At 36.7% G+C, this 19,513-nt stretch overlaps 2 protein-coding genes across 8 annotated transcripts in view; one reads left to right on the top strand and one right to left on the bottom strand.

Moving 5' to 3' along the window:
* CMSS1 (cms1 ribosomal small subunit homolog) overlaps positions 1–19,513 on the bottom strand; it is a 373,552-nt gene that overhangs the window by 264,434 nt on the left and 89,605 nt on the right. The window contains exon 2 of one of the 7 annotated variants that reach the window (XM_078064770.1): positions 10–128. The exons of the other annotated variants lie outside the window; for them this stretch is intronic. Coding sequence (XP_077920896.1) covers positions 10–106 — 97 coding nt within the window. The 5' untranslated portion in view covers positions 107–128. The remainder of the gene's footprint in view (positions 1–9; positions 129–19,513) is intronic. 7 annotated transcript variants of the gene reach the window in all.
* The window catches only part of LOC118546771 (filamin A-interacting protein 1-like), a 111,688-nt gene that overhangs the window by 8,477 nt on the left and 83,698 nt on the right, over positions 1–19,513 (top strand). The gene's annotated exons all lie outside the window — the stretch shown is intronic.

Here is a 19,513-nt window from a genome sequence, read left to right as displayed (position 1 = left end):
TCCCATTACCTTGGCACTCTTGTTGCATTGGTCCTTCCTGCTCCCCTGCCTTCAACAGGGAGACTGCGGTCATCAGGACTTCCACCTGCGTTAGGGCCATTTGCATCAAAATATTACATGAAACCCACCTAACAAAACAGAAAGTGGGGAAAACTCTAATAATTTCAGGTAAATATATGCAGAGGAGGTGCTTACATGAGAGTGAAATACCATTCATTTGTTTCATTCTCTGACAAGTGACAAAACATGTGCACCATCACAGAGTCCTTCTAACTTTAGTGAGAGTACTTCCTCTTGAGCACACAGCCACTCTTCATAAAAGCAAGATGAACTTGTCTTAAGGGGTCAAAGAATAATGTTTACTTCCTTCCTCAAACAAAGTGATGGAAGCCACTCCCAAATCAGTGATCCTAAGTATAGAGAAACAAAGAAAGATATCATAACCCCCATAAAAAGGGAGTTGGGTGAGGATAACTATAAAGAACTATCTGACTGAAACTCTGAAAAAACACTGTGAATGTTTTGTGGTTGTTAAGTGTTGGATAATATCTACTTGGAAATAAAATAAAAATTAAGAAATACAGGATTGAGATAAGTTAAAGAAACCTTAGAGGGTGTAATAATGGATTTCAAATTTAGGCTCAATTTCTGTGTTTTCTTTGGAGAATCTGTTTTATGTGGAAAACTCTGAAGGAGACTGATGTCACAGATTGAGTTTAGGCCAAAATGTTTGCCAAGTGATGTCGTTGTTGTAATCAGTAAACAATTGGTTTTCCCATTGAGGGAGGATGGGGGCAGGGATCAGCTCAGGAAACCGTTCCCAAGCACGTTAATGCAAAGTTTCCTTTGCTGTAATCTGTGCAGTTTGGTCTGTCCATAAGGTAATATTGTCCACATTTCATGACCACTTTCTGTGCACTGACCAGCTCCAACGTGTGGATATGTGTGTCACCGATGACCTGAATTATGTACTTGGCTGAATTACAAGTGGAGTCTATGTGAAATGTTTTATACAAAAGCAATGCCAGTAATTTTTGACCTTTCTGGATGGCTTCACAGGAAAGCCAAAACAAAAATCACTTTTAGTCAGTACAATTTTGCAAAATTTTCCCATAAGTGAAATGCCAAATTTGTCTGTACTTTCAAAAAAGCTTGCATAATTTCTTTTTCCTTTTTCAGTTTCAGGGGGGAAAAGGCTGTGAAGAAAAAAAGTTTCCTTTTTTTTTGAAACCATGCATTCTTTTTTAGAATACAAAAACAAACCATGTATATTAACCATACATGTTACTGCATTTCGGGCCTTGAAGTAACCACTAGAGTGGGAAACAAATATTATGGCAACTCTGTATAAAAATGTGGCTTCAACCATGAATTTTTTTTAAGCCTTAAATTACTTTTCATAATATCTTGGCCAAATAGGTTAGCATTGATACTCTGACTTTATAAAGCAGGAGTTCAAATCCTGGCTTCTCAAAAGCCACATAGTGAAGAAGGAGTCACAGGTAGAATTAATTTCTTGTTCCTGTCCTGCCCAAGTGTTACTAGATAGAACAGTGGCTCAGGGGGGCAGAAGGGTCTTTTGAGGAAAGTCACCAGGGACCCAGCTTCAAGGATTGCTGCCTTGACCACACCTTGGGCTAAGTCTTTTGTTGTTCAGGTTTTAGTAAAGAACAAAGCACTTCTACCTCTCCTTTGGCTGAGGGAACTTTATAAAGAAAGATTTCTATCATCAACCCTTCCCTATTATGACAGGCCTATTTTGCAGATTGGCAAGGTGACTGAAAAACTGAGCTATATTGACCTTCCTGTTAACTGAGGGTATTTGAGTACTTTTTTTTTTTTAAGTTTATTTATTTAAGTAATTTCTACACCCAACTTGGGGCTCGAATTCACGACCTCAGGATCAAGAGTCACATGCTCCTCCAACTGAGTCAGCCAGGCATCCCTATATGTGAGTAGTTTTAAAGGCTTTTGTTAAAAACATCAAATCTTCTTTTTCGAGGCTTTGGATACCTCTCTCATATATATGTAAATGAATGAGTATATTAATTTATCTAATTTTTTAGTTAATTAGTTAGTTAGCTAGTTTGTGCTACATGCCATTCATTCAATCACTCAAAAAAAAAAAAAACCAAACAAACCCAAAAAACAAAAAAAAAACCCCAGCAACAACAATTAATTAAATGACTGCTACATGCCAGGTCCTGTGGAAGACACTAGGTGAAAGGGTAGATGTGGTCTCCACCTATATAAAACCCTGACTAATTTGTGCATATGTAAAACAGAGATGCCACTGCAGACTTTAAGACTTGATACTGATGCTTCTAAGGTACTATGAGATCATGATGGATAGGGAAAGAAATGCACCATTATGGTAAAATGACATAATAACATGAAATGCTCATGAAAATAGAACATCCAGGAGAAATCAACAAACACATTAAACTAGAGTACTTTACTGGAGAATTCAATATCTTGTAACCATTGCCATTAGAATTTTTAGCTTCTTTGGTCTTAAATCTCAGCTTTTAAGACTATCCCATAAAGTATGACACAATGGGTATAATGTTTTAGAAAATAAATAAACTAAGTCTACTTTTAAAAAATCATATTTAGAAAGCCAGCAGTTTTAAGTTTCATGCACACTTAACTATTGTTGTAGAATACATTGTACTCAAATGCAATCATTTCCTTTCAGTTTTCTGGCAAGGAGTTATATGTATTACATATTCTCGAGACTATGTCTTGCAAGTAGTGAAATAGATGCCAGATCTCCATTTGACCTTTGTCACTGGTATCCAGTTCGTTATCAGAACAAAATGGAGACCCACCACAAACATTATTTCAGTATCATAACTCCATAGAGTACCACAAGTGTTTATACACCCCAGACATAACATAGGATCTGGGCAGGGATGCAGAGAAGTTAATTACCTCATAAAGGTACTGAACACAATTTAGGACTGTACACCATAACTTAGCTTTCAACAGATGTCACAAAATTGTTCCTTGTAACTGCACAATTCAGTGCTTTTCATATAGCACCATTTAATTATAGAGGTCAAAATTCAGATACAGTAACAACACAGTGTTTTAATTGCTTTTCTCCCCCAGAAAGCTGAGCCAAATTTTACAAATAATTTTGGGTATGTATTTGGATGAAGAATGATTAGTGAATTTATTACTCACAAAAGAATATTATACACGTTACAAAGCAGTCAAAGAGGAAAACTAACAAACACAGTGAGGGATGAAGCAGGAGCTTGGAGATAGGGGACTCTGGACTACAGACTAGATCTGTAGCTAGTGTGTAACTTGGGGCAAATTCCATTTCTCCAATGGAATTTCTCCAATCTTGTGTATAAAACAAATGGGATAGACCATATGATGTGTATTTCTCTTTCAGATCTCAGTATCTGTGGTAATGTGACTGCTGTAAATAAGTACCTTTTACTTTAAGCCTATGATTCTAACTTACACTATCAAAAGAGGCCCATGAGAATGACAGTACCTCTACCAACTTCAAATCCAAGTCTGTATTTCCATTCTTAAAGGATATCTAGATTTAGGTACACTGTACTACTTCCCAAATGTCACATATTCAAAACTGAACCTAGTATCATCTTTGCAAATCCAGGCCAGTTTATGACATTTCTATTCCTGTTAATGCCACTACAAAGAATTGATCAATCAAATAACTACAAAAAAATTACAGAAGTCTCTGAATCCCGAATTTCAACTAGAAAAGACCTGACAATCTAGACCAACCTTCTGATTTTTGAATTGAGAAAAGTGAGGCCCATCAAGTCCTACATAAGAAATCACAAAATCTTGCTGCTAAACAGTAGTAGAGCCAGACCAGAAGCTAGCTCTCCTGATAACATATTTGGCCCTAGTCTCCCTAGAATCATTACTATATGCTTGAGTTTCGTGCCTGGTGTTGTGGGGGTTCCAGAAGAATTTTAAGACATAATAATAATAATAATAATAATACAGTTGAAAAGACAAGATACTCACAAATAATAGGTAGATGATTCAAAGAAGATTCAAGCGTTCATTCTATGGTACTGACACTACTGTTGCAATATTATGGAAAGTCAGGCAAAAAAGATATTAAGGACTGTAATTATTCAACAGCCAGCTTAGCCCTAGGAGAATGGGGGACATATAGTAAGCACTGGATAAACACATCCAACCAGCTCACAGCTATTAGTTTAACAGCCCTACAGAACAGGAAGCCAAAGACTGAATGTGGAAAGGCAACCTCAAACTTCTGTTCCACCTGACTATAAGATACAAAGAGAAAGAAGAGTCATTACATCATGTCAAGATGGAAATTTCTGCCTGCATTTGCAACTTGCAGGTAAATTTTCCTGGCAAGTGTATTATTCCCTCATGAGAAGATAAAGCCAAACAGCTCGGGCCAGCTATGAGGATGGAGATGCCTGGCATAAATGATGAGTAAATGAGGAGTAAACATCCCTGCACAAAAAAGCATTTTCTTGGAAGGGTGTAGGCTATTGGAGTTAAAAAGTATAGACTCCGGAGTTAGAATAACAAAAGTCTAAGCCATGGTCCCATCCTCTCACTAGCTATTTGACCTTGAATAAAGTATTTAACCTATTTAATCTCAGTTTCACTATCTATTAAAAAAATGATATGGATCTCATAGGTTCTTGGAATTACTAAATTATAAAATGCATAGAAAGTGCTAAGTGTGGTGTCTAACACACAGGAAGCACTCAGTAAGCACTAGCATCTTTCTTCAAATTCGCCTTTCTTTAAGGTAGTTTATTTATAAACTTGGTGCCATACTGGGCATTTTCTGGATTTCCAGGAAGGCATTTAATTAGACCCTATACTGACTGGGTGGCAAGGACGTGATGATGAATAGGAGCTTTCAACTGGGCATACCCTTCAGTATAGGAAAGACAGACATAAAAACAGTGCAATGTTGTGTTACAGGTACAATGACAACAGAGAACACACAGGCTGCACCAAGGAGGGCTCATTCTCTAGGGCTGCTTATACCTGCTTCCATTCAGAGTACAGGTGTTACTAAACGGCCTAATGATCTAACATTGTTAACACTGAGCAGAGCAATACCATGCTCAAAGAAAATTTTTTTTCTTTTAAAACCATGGAGACCTATTTCCCCCTTTTGGAAATCATTTTACTTAGTAAAAACAGAAAGGTTAATGCAATGATACTACGAAGAGCACAGGCTAGCATATATGCAAAATTAAGACTCATGCAATATGGCAGTTTTTAAGTGCATCACAAAATTCCACTGCTCCTCTGGCCTGCCAATGTCACAAGATCCCCATACAATCACATCCTCTGGCCTAAAATGAAATATTCCCACTATCAGGCAAGGGGCCTACACTTGATTTGTTTTGTTCACAGTTTCTCCTGCAGGATCAAGAGTACTGAGAATATAATAAATATTTGTTGAATAAGTGACTGAAATGTAAGAAAAGTTGTTAAACTTTAATCTTTTTTTTATATTAATAACTTATCATAAATTAGCTTCTGGATTAATTCTCTTCACTTAGTCCAGCTTTGGAAAATAGTATATATACATATATATAAAAAAGTCAATTTTGATAGGTGAAGAAGAATGAGCTTGAGAGCTTTGGGATTGTCCCAAAGAGAGCAGATATAAAAGAAGGCAGGTCCTTTGTCAGGGCACTGGAGGAAAGAAAGATCCCAAGAGGGGATTTTAAAGTTGAAAAATAGTAGAAACATTAACCACAAAAAAGCTAAAAACAACTCTTCAATTCATACTTTTCACAGTTTTTGTACCCTATTTCTATTCATTAACAAAAACATCATGCACATCCTCCTAAAATCACTGACTACTCCTCTACACCATAATTTTTAAGAGTATGACTTCTGCTGTATCATACAGATGTAATTTATTTAACAAATTCCCTATTGTGGGCATTTAGATACCTTCCACTTTTTCACCTTTATAAGGAACACTATGACTAACAGCCTCATACTTCAATTACTTTTTATACCTTCTTAAATGTTGCCTTAGAATAATAAATCCTTAGATGTGGGTCAAAAGTTATGAACCTTTTAAGGATTTTGAAAACTGTAGCTAATTTGTCCTCTATAAATAAATAGACTGTTTACATTATTACTAGCAATGAAGGAGTGTACCCATTTCTTACTTTATAACTTTGCCTGGGACTAATCTTGAATCTGACCTCATTTTAAACATGATTTGATGTTTAAAAGTATGTAAAGTGGATGTTAGTAACATGAATCAGACTTTCCCACTGACTTGGGCTTTGATTTTAGAGATGTGTTACTTCTGAAGAAAAAAATTCTAACATATCAAAAACACAAACCTAACATTTTCTTGAAAGAGTATTTTGCTGTTGTCATTATAATTTCAGTATATTTCCTCTTCCCTATCAAATTCAGGTTTGGATGGCCTAGCATCACTAGTCTTCCAAAGACTGTTTCTGTTTGCTTCTTCTCTAAAAGGTCTGAATTCTCCTCTCTCCATACAAGCCCATGCCAAGCTTTAGAGTCCAAATCTAGGATCCTGGCTCACCTTTCCCACCACATGACAGATTCAACAATAGTTTATAACACTTATGGTAGTGGCCTTCCATGGTCCTGACCAGTTTGATTTGTTTAACACTGTGGAATCCAAAATTCACTTTGTCAAATTCCGCCTCTAAAAATCCAGTTGATTTGAAGTGTGTGAGAATTTCATTCCAATTTCTCTTATTGAACTCAATTACTACTTGCAAATTCTTGCTTCCTCACATTTCCTATTTATCATGCACAAATACTTATGTCCACAGCATTTTCCCATTTATTTCAACGAATTTACCAGTAACAGCTTGAAATATTTGAGATGCCTGGAGAACAGGTAATTTATATTTCTTCAGAAGATGTTTCAGAAGCAATGCCTGGGTGGCTCAGTTGGTTAAGTGTCCGACTCTTGATCTGGGCTCAGGTCATGATCTCAGGGTTGTGGGATTGAGCCCCACATCTGACCCCTCATCAGGCTTCGTACTCAGTGCAGAGTCTGCTTGGGGTTCTCTCTCTCCCTCTCCCTCTGCCCTCCCCCTGCTCGTGTGCTCTCTCTTTCAATATATAAAATCTTAAAAAAAAAAAAAAAAGGAAAAAAGATGTTTCAGAAGAAACAAGTTAGCAGAATTTATGAGGATGAGTATGTGTTTTCTTAAAAATAAGTAATTGCTAACTTGCAGTTTTGTCACTTTATATCATGCATTTAAAAAAATGCAGAGAGAGAGAGAAAGAGAATCTTAAGCAGGCTCCACGCCCAGCCTGGAGCCTGAAGCAGAGCTTAATCTCACAACCCTGAGATCATGACCTGAGCTGAAATCAAGAGTCAGATACTTAACCAACTGAGTCACCCAGGCACCCCTATATCATGCATTTTTGTTGTTGTTGTTGAGTAAATATGACATTCAAGGCTTGTCATGCCATAACAAACATTGGAATATATATAGTAAAGGAACAATATAGAAAAAAGAGAATTACATGTGGCTGCCACAACACTGTTTAGAGAATATATCCTTCAAAGATATCAGAGATCTCAAAATCGAATACTTACCAGTACTGTCAATAGTGAGGACCCAATATAAATGACAATTAAAAAGAAAAAAAGCACATTTCCCTGTGGAGCACATCTGTCATTTGCTTTATGTCAAATTACTTCTTTTCTAAACAGATTTGCTGACTAATCAAAACTCCAGCTAATAATCTATTCGAGAACATGCCAGTTGTTCTATGGCCATACTTTCAAACATGATAGCTTAAACCGTTAGGACAGCATTTTGATTAAATGAATGGTCTTTTTATGTGTTTATTTGTGGAGACCCAGATGGAGAACTCCTACGGCTTCTTCATGCAGAAGAATTCAGTGGCTTATTCTCACCATTCCTTTGAGGGCTAAGATTTTTATCAATAAACAAAGTAAGAGGCACAGAATAACATAAATGTTGGAAGGAAAAAAAATCACTCCTTAATTTTCATCTGTGTTGAATTCTAAGTGAGTCACGCCTCAGTAATAACAAAGCAGAGCAAATCAGATAGAACTTCATCACAAAAAACTTCTGCACGGCAGGAACTGAATTCTAAGCTGGAAGAGTTTAATCTTGAAACATGCTTCCCTGTCTCCTCTAAATAGGCCTGTATTTTTTCAGACCGATTTTATTTTGTTTGTTAGGGAAACATGAGTGGCAGTCACATAGTTCCCACTTTCAGTTCCAGAAAGAAATCTCAGGAATCTGAGGAGATCTGTGGTTTCAGAACAAACTTTTCTTGCACCATGGCTGAGCATTCATACCCACCAAACTGTACAAAGGACACCCTAAAAGTTCATTAGTTTCTTTGTATTTCATATATATATAACAAAGATGGGGATGCGGGGGCAGAATAAACATACAAACATAGATGATTCAGATGAATCCATCTTCTAAAATGTTTCAGAAACAATGTTCAAATTCTGCTTTTATTAAATTGAAGATAGCCCATTCAAACTTCCTCACAGATGCTACATTCATTAATAATCACTTTCATTTAAAATATATCCGAAACATAAAAGAGTAAGAGGGGGCATGGTCCTCAACCTCAAAAAGCCTTCAGGGGCCAGCAGGATAGGGTAAATGAGAGGAACAGGCTGGATGTACACAATAGAGAATGGTGGAGACCTTGAAAACCTGCAAAGCTCAAGTCTATCTAGTCAGCTTTCTGAATAATCACTTCAATATCACCAATAAATAAGGAACAGGCCCTAGAACATGGTTGATCCAGAAATGGAGAAGCCAGACTTGAGAAGTCCAGCTTTGGAGAATAGGATATATGTGATGAGGAAAGAGGACAAATATTCTTTGGACCCTATAAAAGCAGATGTATACTGAATCAGAACGATAAGCACTGGACACAATACAGACGAGATGAAGAAGCCTGTTTATCATGGCTTCTTGTCTGTCTCCCCACTTACACACTTGTGTGTAAGCTCCAGGAGAGCAGAGACATCTTGTTTTGTTTATCCCTGTAGCTTTAGCGCCTCACAGAGAGTGCCCAATTGGTATTTACAGAATAAATAAATGTATTACTCTCAACAAACATACTCACTAACATGAACGCTGTAATTGGTAGCAGCAGCTATAGGGACTTCAAAGGAGCTGTTGTTTTTAGTGGAGACCTCTCCCAAAGATCCCCTGCTCTTTGGTGGCAAGAAGAGAAATGTGTTATTCTTCTTCATGCTTCTAAATGTTTTGATATTGACCCATAGATAGGAACTTCCTTCCACCTTTTCTACACTGCTGAATGAATATAGAAACATTAAATTTCTTCAAAATCAAATACATATATGTAAATATATTAAAAAAACCCCAAAACAATAAAATGAAAACAGAGGGGTACAACCAGCAAAATCAATATTGTGAGAATTCTGTGTAAAAAACAGCCTGGTTCCATTAACAAATGATGTAAATAATGTGCAAGGGAAAAACACCAAAGGAAATTTATAAGTTAAAAGAAATTTAGACATTTCCATAAACTGTAATGGATGATCTTATTTGAATCTTTATTTGAAGACACTATAGAAGGGGGGTGGAGAGAATCAGGAAAATTTGAACCCTGGAATATTTCAGAATATGACATAATTATTTCTAATGTTAGATGTGTTAAGGGTGTTGTGATGTATATTTTAAAAAATCATTATCGTTCAGGGATATAGTCTGAAAATATTTTAAAATGAAATGATAGAATGTTTGGGATTTGCTTCAAAATAATTTAGAGTGGGGAGCATAGTGTAGGGGAGGAAAAATAATTTCCTCTCTACCCTTCTGAGTTCTTGGCTGAAACCCCCCTGTAATAAAAGACAGGTTAACAAGAGAAAAAACAAACTGAAGTTTATTAACATGTATACCTCAAGTGTATACATGGGAAATAACCAGGGAAAATGAGTAACTCTACAAGATGACTTAAGCCGGAACCTTAAATGCCATCTTCAGCTAAAAGCAAAAGACAGGTGGGTTGGGGGGAGGGGCAGCTTGTTAAGGGAAGTTACTAGAAAAAGCAAGGGTAAGGTCTATTATGCAGATTTAAGTTGGTGCCTTCTCCACTGGTAAGACTGTCTTGTGATTTAGTCATCCTTCTCTTCCTGGTACTGAGAGGGAGATACTCTTACAAATAGAGAGTTCCTCCATAAGTGTAAATTTCTCTTACAAAAGGTTAACTCTACTCTTGTTTTCAGAACTTCTGCACCTGCTGTTTCTCAAAATAATCAATTCAAAATAATCCTTATGCCAAAGAGGCATATTTTGGAATGCATATTCTGCTACCCTTCAGTAGGGTGATACAGAAGAAACAAGACTGGCCAGGAGTTGATAGTTATTGAAGCTATATGAGGAACACATGGGGGTTCATTATGCTATTAGCTCTAATTTTATATGTGTTTGAAATAATGAAAAAAACAAGTGAGCAAATAACGTATGAAAACAGAAAATTTAAATGAACAGGAGAGTATAAAATGAAAATTAAAACCTTCCTTTCATTTCACTTCCTACTCCCCAAAGTAATCCATAGTTAACAGTTTCCTGTGCATTTTCCTAAAAAATTATTGTAAGCCTGTATCAGCAATTCATGAAGGAGATCATACTATATTCTTCCTACCTTTTTTTTTTTAAGTGGCTGCATATTATTTCATTTTATAGATGCAGTTCATTTAGCCAGGCCCCATATATGGACTTTAGATTATATTCCCTTTTTTGGGGCTATTAAACATTGTTCAATGAACTGACTCTCAATGATTTCAGATGTCTCTTAATTCCAATTTTCTTTCAGAAATAAGTGAGTCATTGGTAACTTTGTGTTTTTGCTTTTTGAATAATAAGGAACTAAAACCCACAAGAAAAGAAGCCTTTGTGCAGGACCCTGAAGACATCACAGAAGACTGTAGTGGCGGTGGGAGGAGGGGGCAGCACCGAGACACTTCTAGAGTCAGGTTTACAGATCCCACCCAAGTACTTGTTAGCACCTTCCCCAGAGGCCTTCGGATCTCCTAGGAGAGGAAGGCTGTAAAAGCAACAGAAGCAGGGATCTGATCCAAGAGTAGCAGCTCCTGCAGTTCAAATAAAATTTATACTTATCTGCAGGAGTTGCCTGATGAAGTGAACAAAATGAGCCCTGAAGAATCAAAGCAGCAAAAGATGACATACACTTTCTTTATGCTTTCCCAAATACAAGGGATGATGCTTATTTGGACAGGGTACTGCCACTGAGGTGAAGGACATGATCCATGAACTCCAAACTGTCCCTAGGTATTTTCTGGAGAATCAGAAATAAAGCAAAATAAAAGGTAAAACTATATGAACCTGCCAGTCATTGTCCATCTATGGCCGCTTTCTTCTTTCAGAGAAAATCATATACATAAATTTTTTCTTTTCTAAACTACTCCAAATTTTACAGTAAGACTATAGACCTTAACAGATAATAGTTTTAATATGCTAACACAGTTGATAGATGAAATAAAGTTTGTCTTCAAAATATCAAATTAAGATAGAAGACATAAACATATAAAGTAGCACATAAAATCATCAAAAAGGGGTGCCTGGCTGGCTTAGTCAGTACAGTGTGCGACTCTTGATCTTGGGGTTGTAAGTTCGAATCCCATGTTGGGTGTAGGGATTACTTAAAAATAAAATCTTTTAAAAAATCATCATAAAAACTTAGATCTAGGCATGGATAAAAAAGCTAACATACCATCCTACAAAATAAAACAAGTGTTTTGCCTTTTAGGAAAGATGAACAATCTCCAAACATCTTTTGCTTTGGAAATTAAACTAATACAATGATAATACTAATGATAATAATTAGATCCTAAGAAATCCACTAAGAAATCTACTAGAACTAATAAATGAGCTTAGCACAGTTGCAGTATACAAGATCGATATACAAAAATCATTTGTATTTCTGTACAGTAGCAACAAGCAAACTAAAAATTAAATTAAGAAACAATTCCATTTCCAATAGCAGCAAAAAGAAAAAAAAAAACACTCGGGAAGACTTGAACTCTTAAACTACAAAACCATGTTGATAGAAATTAAAGAAGACCGAATAAATGGCAAGACATCCCATATTTATGGATCAAAGCACTTCATACTGTAAAGATGGTAATATTCCCCAGATTGATCTAGAGATTCAACACAATCCCTATCAGTCAAGTTATATCCTTTCAGTTTTGTTCAGCCATAAAAAGGATAAACCTGTTAATGATAATGGATATTTCTCATGAGATACAGGTTAGCTGTTTTAATTCTTAAAACTTTATAAAGGAACGTCCTTTAATGCCAAATCATGCTCAGGAACCAAAGGATAGGGACTTGGAAATAGGCTACTGGGGATATCCCAAAGGGAAATGATCAAAGGCAAATGATTATTTTTTGTGAAAAAAAAAAAAGGAGAAAGAGCATTTTGTTCTATATGAGAAAAAGGGAAAAAGGGGGTATCTGTCATCCATTCATTCATTCATTGACATTCATTTAACCTAACATTATGCATGAAACTAAGAACTGGGGACAAAAATAAAGAGTAAGATATAGATCCTGTCTTTGAGGCCCCAGTAGAAACATAAGTAGTATGAGGTAGTTAAATGTGGGCTGCAACTGAAGCGCATACAGAGTACTCAGGGATCCCATCTGAGGCATGGATTAGCTCTTCATGGAGGGAATGGGAAGGCATCCCATCAAGGAGCAATTAACTTGATGTCTTGAGTAGACTCTCATCAGGCAGAGAAGAGGGGAAAGGATATTTCAGGCAGAAAATTGCACCCACAAGTACAAAGGAATGAAAAAGACAAGTTTTTGGAATTAAGTCTCTGTTGAGGATGAGTAGGTGAGGGCTCGGTTGTGCAGACCATGTGCCATTACCCAAGTTCCCTCTTTATCCTGAAACCAAGAGAAATGTGTTGTGCAGAAAAATCTCAACCCACCATTGGGAATTTGTCAGAGCACCCACAGCATACACAAAGCATTATGTTAGGTGTGTCCAGAGTCAAATCTGGAAAGAGCATAACAATAATACTATTAACAGCAACCAGAAAACGACAATTATAAGCAAAACACCAAGGGGGATAAGGCCTTCAGAAATGGATTCCATGTTTTCTATTACGGTACAATTTCCTGATAAAGACTTACTTCATAGCAAAATAGGATTGGAGAAGTATGTGTCCATTTGGCTAAAGTAAATGGAAAAACTCATTCCACCCTAAATCCCAGAAAAAAAGGTATGGGTGTGCAATATGCTACCTAATCTCTTTTGCCTGGCCTAAAATTGGTTAATTACAGCAACATATGAACATATGGCAATGAGATATAACTACCTGGAAAAGAGAAAGGAATAGGAGCATCTATTTATTTATTTTATTTTATTTATTTATTTAATTCATTTATTTGACAGAGAGACACAGCGAGAGAGGGAACACAAGCAGGGGGAGAGGGAGTGGGAGAAGCAGGCTTCCTGCCAAACAGGGAGCCCAACGCGGGGCTCGATCCCAGGATCCTGGGATCATGACCTGAGCCAGAGGCAGACGCTTAACGACTGAGCCACCCAGGCGCCCCGCATCTATTTATTTTGACTGTACCTTGAACTCTGCCGAGAAGACATTTCCAATCTCCATCCCTTCATCCTTGAAAAGAGCTACTCAGCAAACCTTACATAGAGAATATAACCATCTTAGAGAATACCACTCTGTGGCCATCTTGGGAGCTGCCCCCAAATTCGTTGAACAAATTTGATAAAAAAAAAAATAACTTGAGTTCTGTACAGTTGTTTTAATCTTCAAAATGGGCAGAAATATTCTTGCTATCTACCTTCCATGCACAAGGGGTAACTGAAAAGAATGTGAATAACTATTTGGGCAAAGAATTTGTGATCTAACAATTAAAAGTGAAATACAAACCCAGTAAAATGTTCATTTACATATGGGGATAATATCTAGAATTCCAGAGCATTGTTTTTATTAATTGAAGGGCAAACTACTAATATTTCCCAGATTACCTTTAAAAATGATTTCCTTTAAGAGTGGGAAGGGGTGCCATATGTGACAACATGGATGGACCTTGAGGGTATTATGCTAAGTGAAATACATCAGAGAGAGAAAGACAAATACCACAAGAGTTCACTTACATGTGTAATCTAAAACACAAAACAAACAAACCAAACCAAACCAAACCAAACCCAGTCATAGATACAGAGAACAGATTGGTGGTTGGGGGACAAAATGGGTGAAGGGGATTAAGAAGTATAAACTTCCAGTTATAAAATAAGTAAGTCACAGAGATGTAATATACAGCATGAAGGAATACAGCCAATAATATTGTATTAACTTTGTACAGTGATGGGTGGTAACTAGACTTATTAAAGTTATCATTTTACAATGTATACAAAGGTTAAATCACTATATTGTACACCTGAAACTAATATGACATTTTATGTTCATTATACTTCAATTAAAAAAAAGTAAATAGACAAATTAGGGTAGAAGACCAAAGTTCAAGGTAAAATAACTAACAGTGGCACAAGGTATTGGATACAGTAGTACGCCTATGCCACCTCACCCAGCACCTAACAACTGTGAAGACACCCGTTTGTTTCTTTTGAAAGCTCTTAGTGATAGGAAGATTTACTGGAGAAATGAAACACTTCACCTCTAAAAGCTCACAGAACTCTGTTTTTGTTGCATTAGTCTCGCCAGGAGAATTGTGAATGTGTTTGCATTCTATCAGTCGACAGTGTGAGTCAGCCTGTCCCAAACCAGTTCTCTAACCAGAAAACTGAGAAGTTTGATGACACATTTAGGTAAACATGCTCACTGGATGAAGTTATTTAAAATTTTATAGCTTTTTAATCCTCTCTAAGCCTCTGAAATCCATACAGGTTTTTAGAGAAGATTTAAATTCATATGAGTCAAAGAGGAGAAATTATATGTAAACCAACTCTATTAAGAATTCCATGAATTCTGAATAACTAAGAATATCTAATACTTGAAAGAGCAATGAGGGTAATCTGACCCCAAAATGAGGCCCTTAACTGTTAACTAATCAACCTTATTTCTAATTGAAATTTCAGCTCTAAATACTCTTGTTGCCCCAACAACTGAAATTTCTCATCCATTCCGGTCAGATGACGACAGCTCTTCGTTGACAATGATAAATGAACTCTGACTGTGAATGGTTCACTAAAGTGTAAGACTTGTAGACCACGACTCTCATCACCTACTCTCCAGGCTATTTGAGAATTCAATAGACAGTTGAATGCAAACGTAATAAAAAAATAAGTCAAAGTTACTTAAATTAACTAGAACTGATAGCAGCTATAAGAGTTAATTAAAACTTACAGAATTATGGACTTTTAATCCATGCAGATGAAAGGTATACAAACACATGGACCCAAAGATTATTTATTCCTTTTTTGACACCCTATTCTTAGCAATAGTATTACTTCTTTATGCAAAGAAGACTCTTCAGGTGAATCCACCCATTCTCTTGCCCTGGTGAGTTTCTGCTTTACTTAAAAGAAATCTTGCCCCTGCCATGAAAGAGTATTTCTGCTCCAAAGTTTAACTTTTCATTATTTACTGTTACCTTTGGGAGTAAATTCATAACAAATAACTAAGGTACAAGGGAGTGGCTCTAAAACCTTTGGATACCATGACTCTCCCCACTCCCGGTTCCTCCCTCCTGCCCCAAGCATTCCACATCACTCGTCCTTGAATATATGAAACACAACACACATCAAAACTCAGTTTATTTTGTAGGTAGCACAACCAAACCCTAGCTCAGATTAGCTCTGTTCCATTTTCAGATGTTGAAGCAGATAGAGAATTTTATAAGGAGACCAGAACTTAAAAGGTGGCTCTCTGCATTTGCTTTATCCACAGTCTCAATTCTAGCCCCTAAATTATGACATGTTAACTATCTAATTGTTTGAGAAATGCTGCAATAGAACATTCAGTTCTTAAATTTTCCAGGTAAGCATCTTTTGGTAATATTCACACCACACACACACACGCGCGCGCGCACATTTAGGGTAATATTCACACCACACACACACACATACGTGTGCATGGGTATACATGTAGAAACACAGAAGAATAGTCCCTCAATAATTAAAAAAAGCATAGAATGGCTACTTGGTGAATTATTAAGGAAGAGGAACTGGGGTCAGAGTAAGCCCATATAGAACTTCAAACACCTAAAACTGAAAACTCATTAAGAGAAAGACCACACACCCACACAACACATGAATCCTTTCTTTGTAGAGACAGTAGATTCTATTTTGTATGCTCTATACAAAAACAATACAAAGAAAGATCCCTTATTTTTTGTTAAATATTTATTTATTTATTTGAGGGGGGAAGGGGCAGAGGGAGAGGAAGAGAATCTCAAGCAGACTCCCCACTGAGTGTGGAGCCGGATGCAGGGCTCGAATCCATGACCCATGAGATCATGACCCCAGCCAAAACCAAGAGTCGGACACCCAACCAACTGAGTCACCCAGGTGCCCCAAGAAAGATCCCTTATGAAGAACTTGATAATTAGTGATAATAATATGAGTAATGATAGTTACATTTTACTGAATGTTTACTGTCAAACACTGTGCTAAGCATATTAGATGGATTATCTCATTTAATCCTCATAACATTGTTTGAAAGTAGGTACTGTTATTGTCCACATAATATTCAGATAATCAAACTGAATCTTAAAGACACTACATAACTTTCTCAAAGTTACACTGCTGGTAAGTATAGAAAATAATTAGGATTCAGGTCTTTCTGACTCTTGAATCTGAGCTCTTAGCCCTTCTCCTCCACTGGTTCCCAAAATTAAGTAAGTTATCATTAGAGTTGCCAGGGGAACTATTTAAAAGTACAGATTTCTGGGCCCAACCTCAAACGTACTGAATCAGAATCTCCAACTGCTGTATTTGAAGGTAGGAACATAACGGCATCTTAAATATGGTTCAAATGTTTTTTAAAGATGCCAAGAGAATCTGAGTGAAGCCAGTTGTCACATAGTTGTCTAAGTCAAATCATTTGCTTCAAATAGAAAATAGCATCTCTTTTTCCACGTGAGCTTTTTCTCATTGTATAGCAGTCAGAAAGGGCTGGTGTGATAAAAGGTCAAATGAGGTCATGGTCATACTGTGTCAGTAAATTAGTACCAAGATACCCAGGTACATAAGCTGTGTTATAGAAGATGAAAGTGATACAGCACAGCCAATCTGCTGATTAAGAACTGCTGAGTCAGAACCTCACTGCAGAGAAGGTGCAGAACCAATGTAGAGAGAACTTCTCAGGCTACACTCACTGCATGACCAGATCAACATTTCTTAATATTAAATATATAGTTTTAGCTTCTGAAAAATTCACTTATCTAGTTTATTTATTCATTTATTTCAAAATGCTTACCAAGTGCCTACCACATGCAAAGCAGTAGACTAAAGAAATGTTCCCTGTCCTCAGGAGCAGAAAAACATTCAGGTGGGGGGATGTGAATATTAATTAGGGGATCAGGAATGGCTTGAAGGAAAAGGTAGCATCTGAGCTACCTTTATTATTTAAATAATTTTAAAATATTATTTTAATAAACTTAAATGAGTTCTGTTCTATGGGATCATTCAGAGTATTGTCTTCATCTACATGATCAGAGCTGAAATTCTATTATGTCTATGTTACAGTACATGGTGGGGGTGCACAGGGTGGAGGGAAGGGTAAAATACATGAAAGATATCTTGTTTTCAAGTTGGAGATGACCATCTCTTCTATTTATATTCTATTGATCTAATCCAAACTCACATAGCCACTTCCCAATACAGGGCAAGCCAGAAATGACTGGATGGACAGCCATATATGCCCCGGAAGAAAGAGCCAATTGATGTTTTAAAGACAACTAACAGCCTGCCACAATTTTAGCACAAACCACTTAACCTCTCTGCGCCTCAGTTTATTTTCACAATCTTGAAGAAGGTGAAGATTTCTTGAAAAGGATAGAAAAAGCAACAATCATAAAGGAGTAATAAACTGTACCTTATTAAAATTAATAACTTCCATTAATCAAAATGCAACAATAATCAGATGAAAGGGCAAGCCACAGATTAGAAGATATGTGCATATGTATAACCAACAAAGCCCAACATTCAGAATATATAAAGTATTCTGAATCAATTAAAAAAAAAAGACTGACAACCCAACATAAAAAAGAAAAAGACTTAAGAGACATTTCATAATTGGGGCGCCAGCTGGGTGGCTCAGCTGGTTAGGCGTCTGCCCTTTGGCTCAGGTCGTGATCCCAGGGTCCTGGAATTGAGCCTCACGTCGGGCTCCCTGCTCAGCGGGGAGCCTGCTTCTCCCTCTCCTCCCCACTTGCTTGTGAACTCTGTTGCTATCTCTGTCTCTCTCTCTCAAATAAATAAAATCTTTTTTTAAAAAAAATACATTTCATGATAAAGGATATCCAAATAAGCATCTGAAAAGTTCAATGTTATTAATTATCACACAAATGCAAATTAAAACTATAATGAGATACCACTATAGCCCTATCAGAAAGGCTAAAACTAAAAGGACAACATCAAGCGATGAGGAAGTAGAGCAAGTGGAATTTGTATGTATTTCTGGTGGCAAGATAAAATTCCATTTATATGAAATTGAATTTCCATCAATATGAGAATCCATTTACATGAAGTTCAAAACAGACAAAATTAATCTATGGTAACAGGTCAAAATGATGGTTGCCTCCTGGGAAGAAAGTGGATATCAATAGGAAGGTGGCACAAAGGAGGCCTGCTAGGAAGCTGGACATATTCTATATTTTGGTCTAGATAGAGTTTACACAGGTATATACATATGTAAAAACTTAAACTGTAGACTTAATATTTGTGCACATTACTAAATATAAATTATACCTCAATGAAAGAGAAAAATGGAAAAATAATGCTTATAAGTTATAACACGAAGTATGTTACACAATCTGAAGATGCAAGAGGTAGAAATGACCAGACTCAGTAACTCTTACGAGCCTTGGTGACAAGAAGATTGGTCCTAATAACAGCAATTGAAAGGCTGGGATAGGCAGCTTTGGAATGCTGTGCTTGAGAAACTGTTGAGACATCTAGGAGTAAGTACAAGATGGAGCTAGATAGAAGTCAGGCAAGCACTGGCTAATGATAAAGATGTGAGAGTTTTAGTGTAGAGAGGAAAGTTGAAACAGTAGGAATAGATTAGAATACCAAGGAGGAAGTAGTTTAGAAAGCAAAGGGCTGGATTGTCCTGGCAAATACCAACATTTAGCGTACAAGAAAAGGAGGATAAACTATCATGGAAGTTAGAAAAGAAGCAGTCTATGATATAGAAAAAGAATTTGGGAGAGCCCAGCGTCTTGGAAGCCAAAGGGAGAATTTCAAGGAGTGGGTAAGCAGTTAACTGTGTTAACTGACATAGGAAAGTAAGAGAGGG

The sequence above is a fragment of the Halichoerus grypus genome, chromosome 1, assembly GCF_964656455.1.
Source record: "Halichoerus grypus chromosome 1, mHalGry1.hap1.1, whole genome shotgun sequence".
Taxonomy (NCBI): Eukaryota; Metazoa; Chordata; class Mammalia; order Carnivora; family Phocidae; genus Halichoerus; species Halichoerus grypus.
This window is presented reverse-complemented; position numbering and strand designations above follow the sequence as displayed.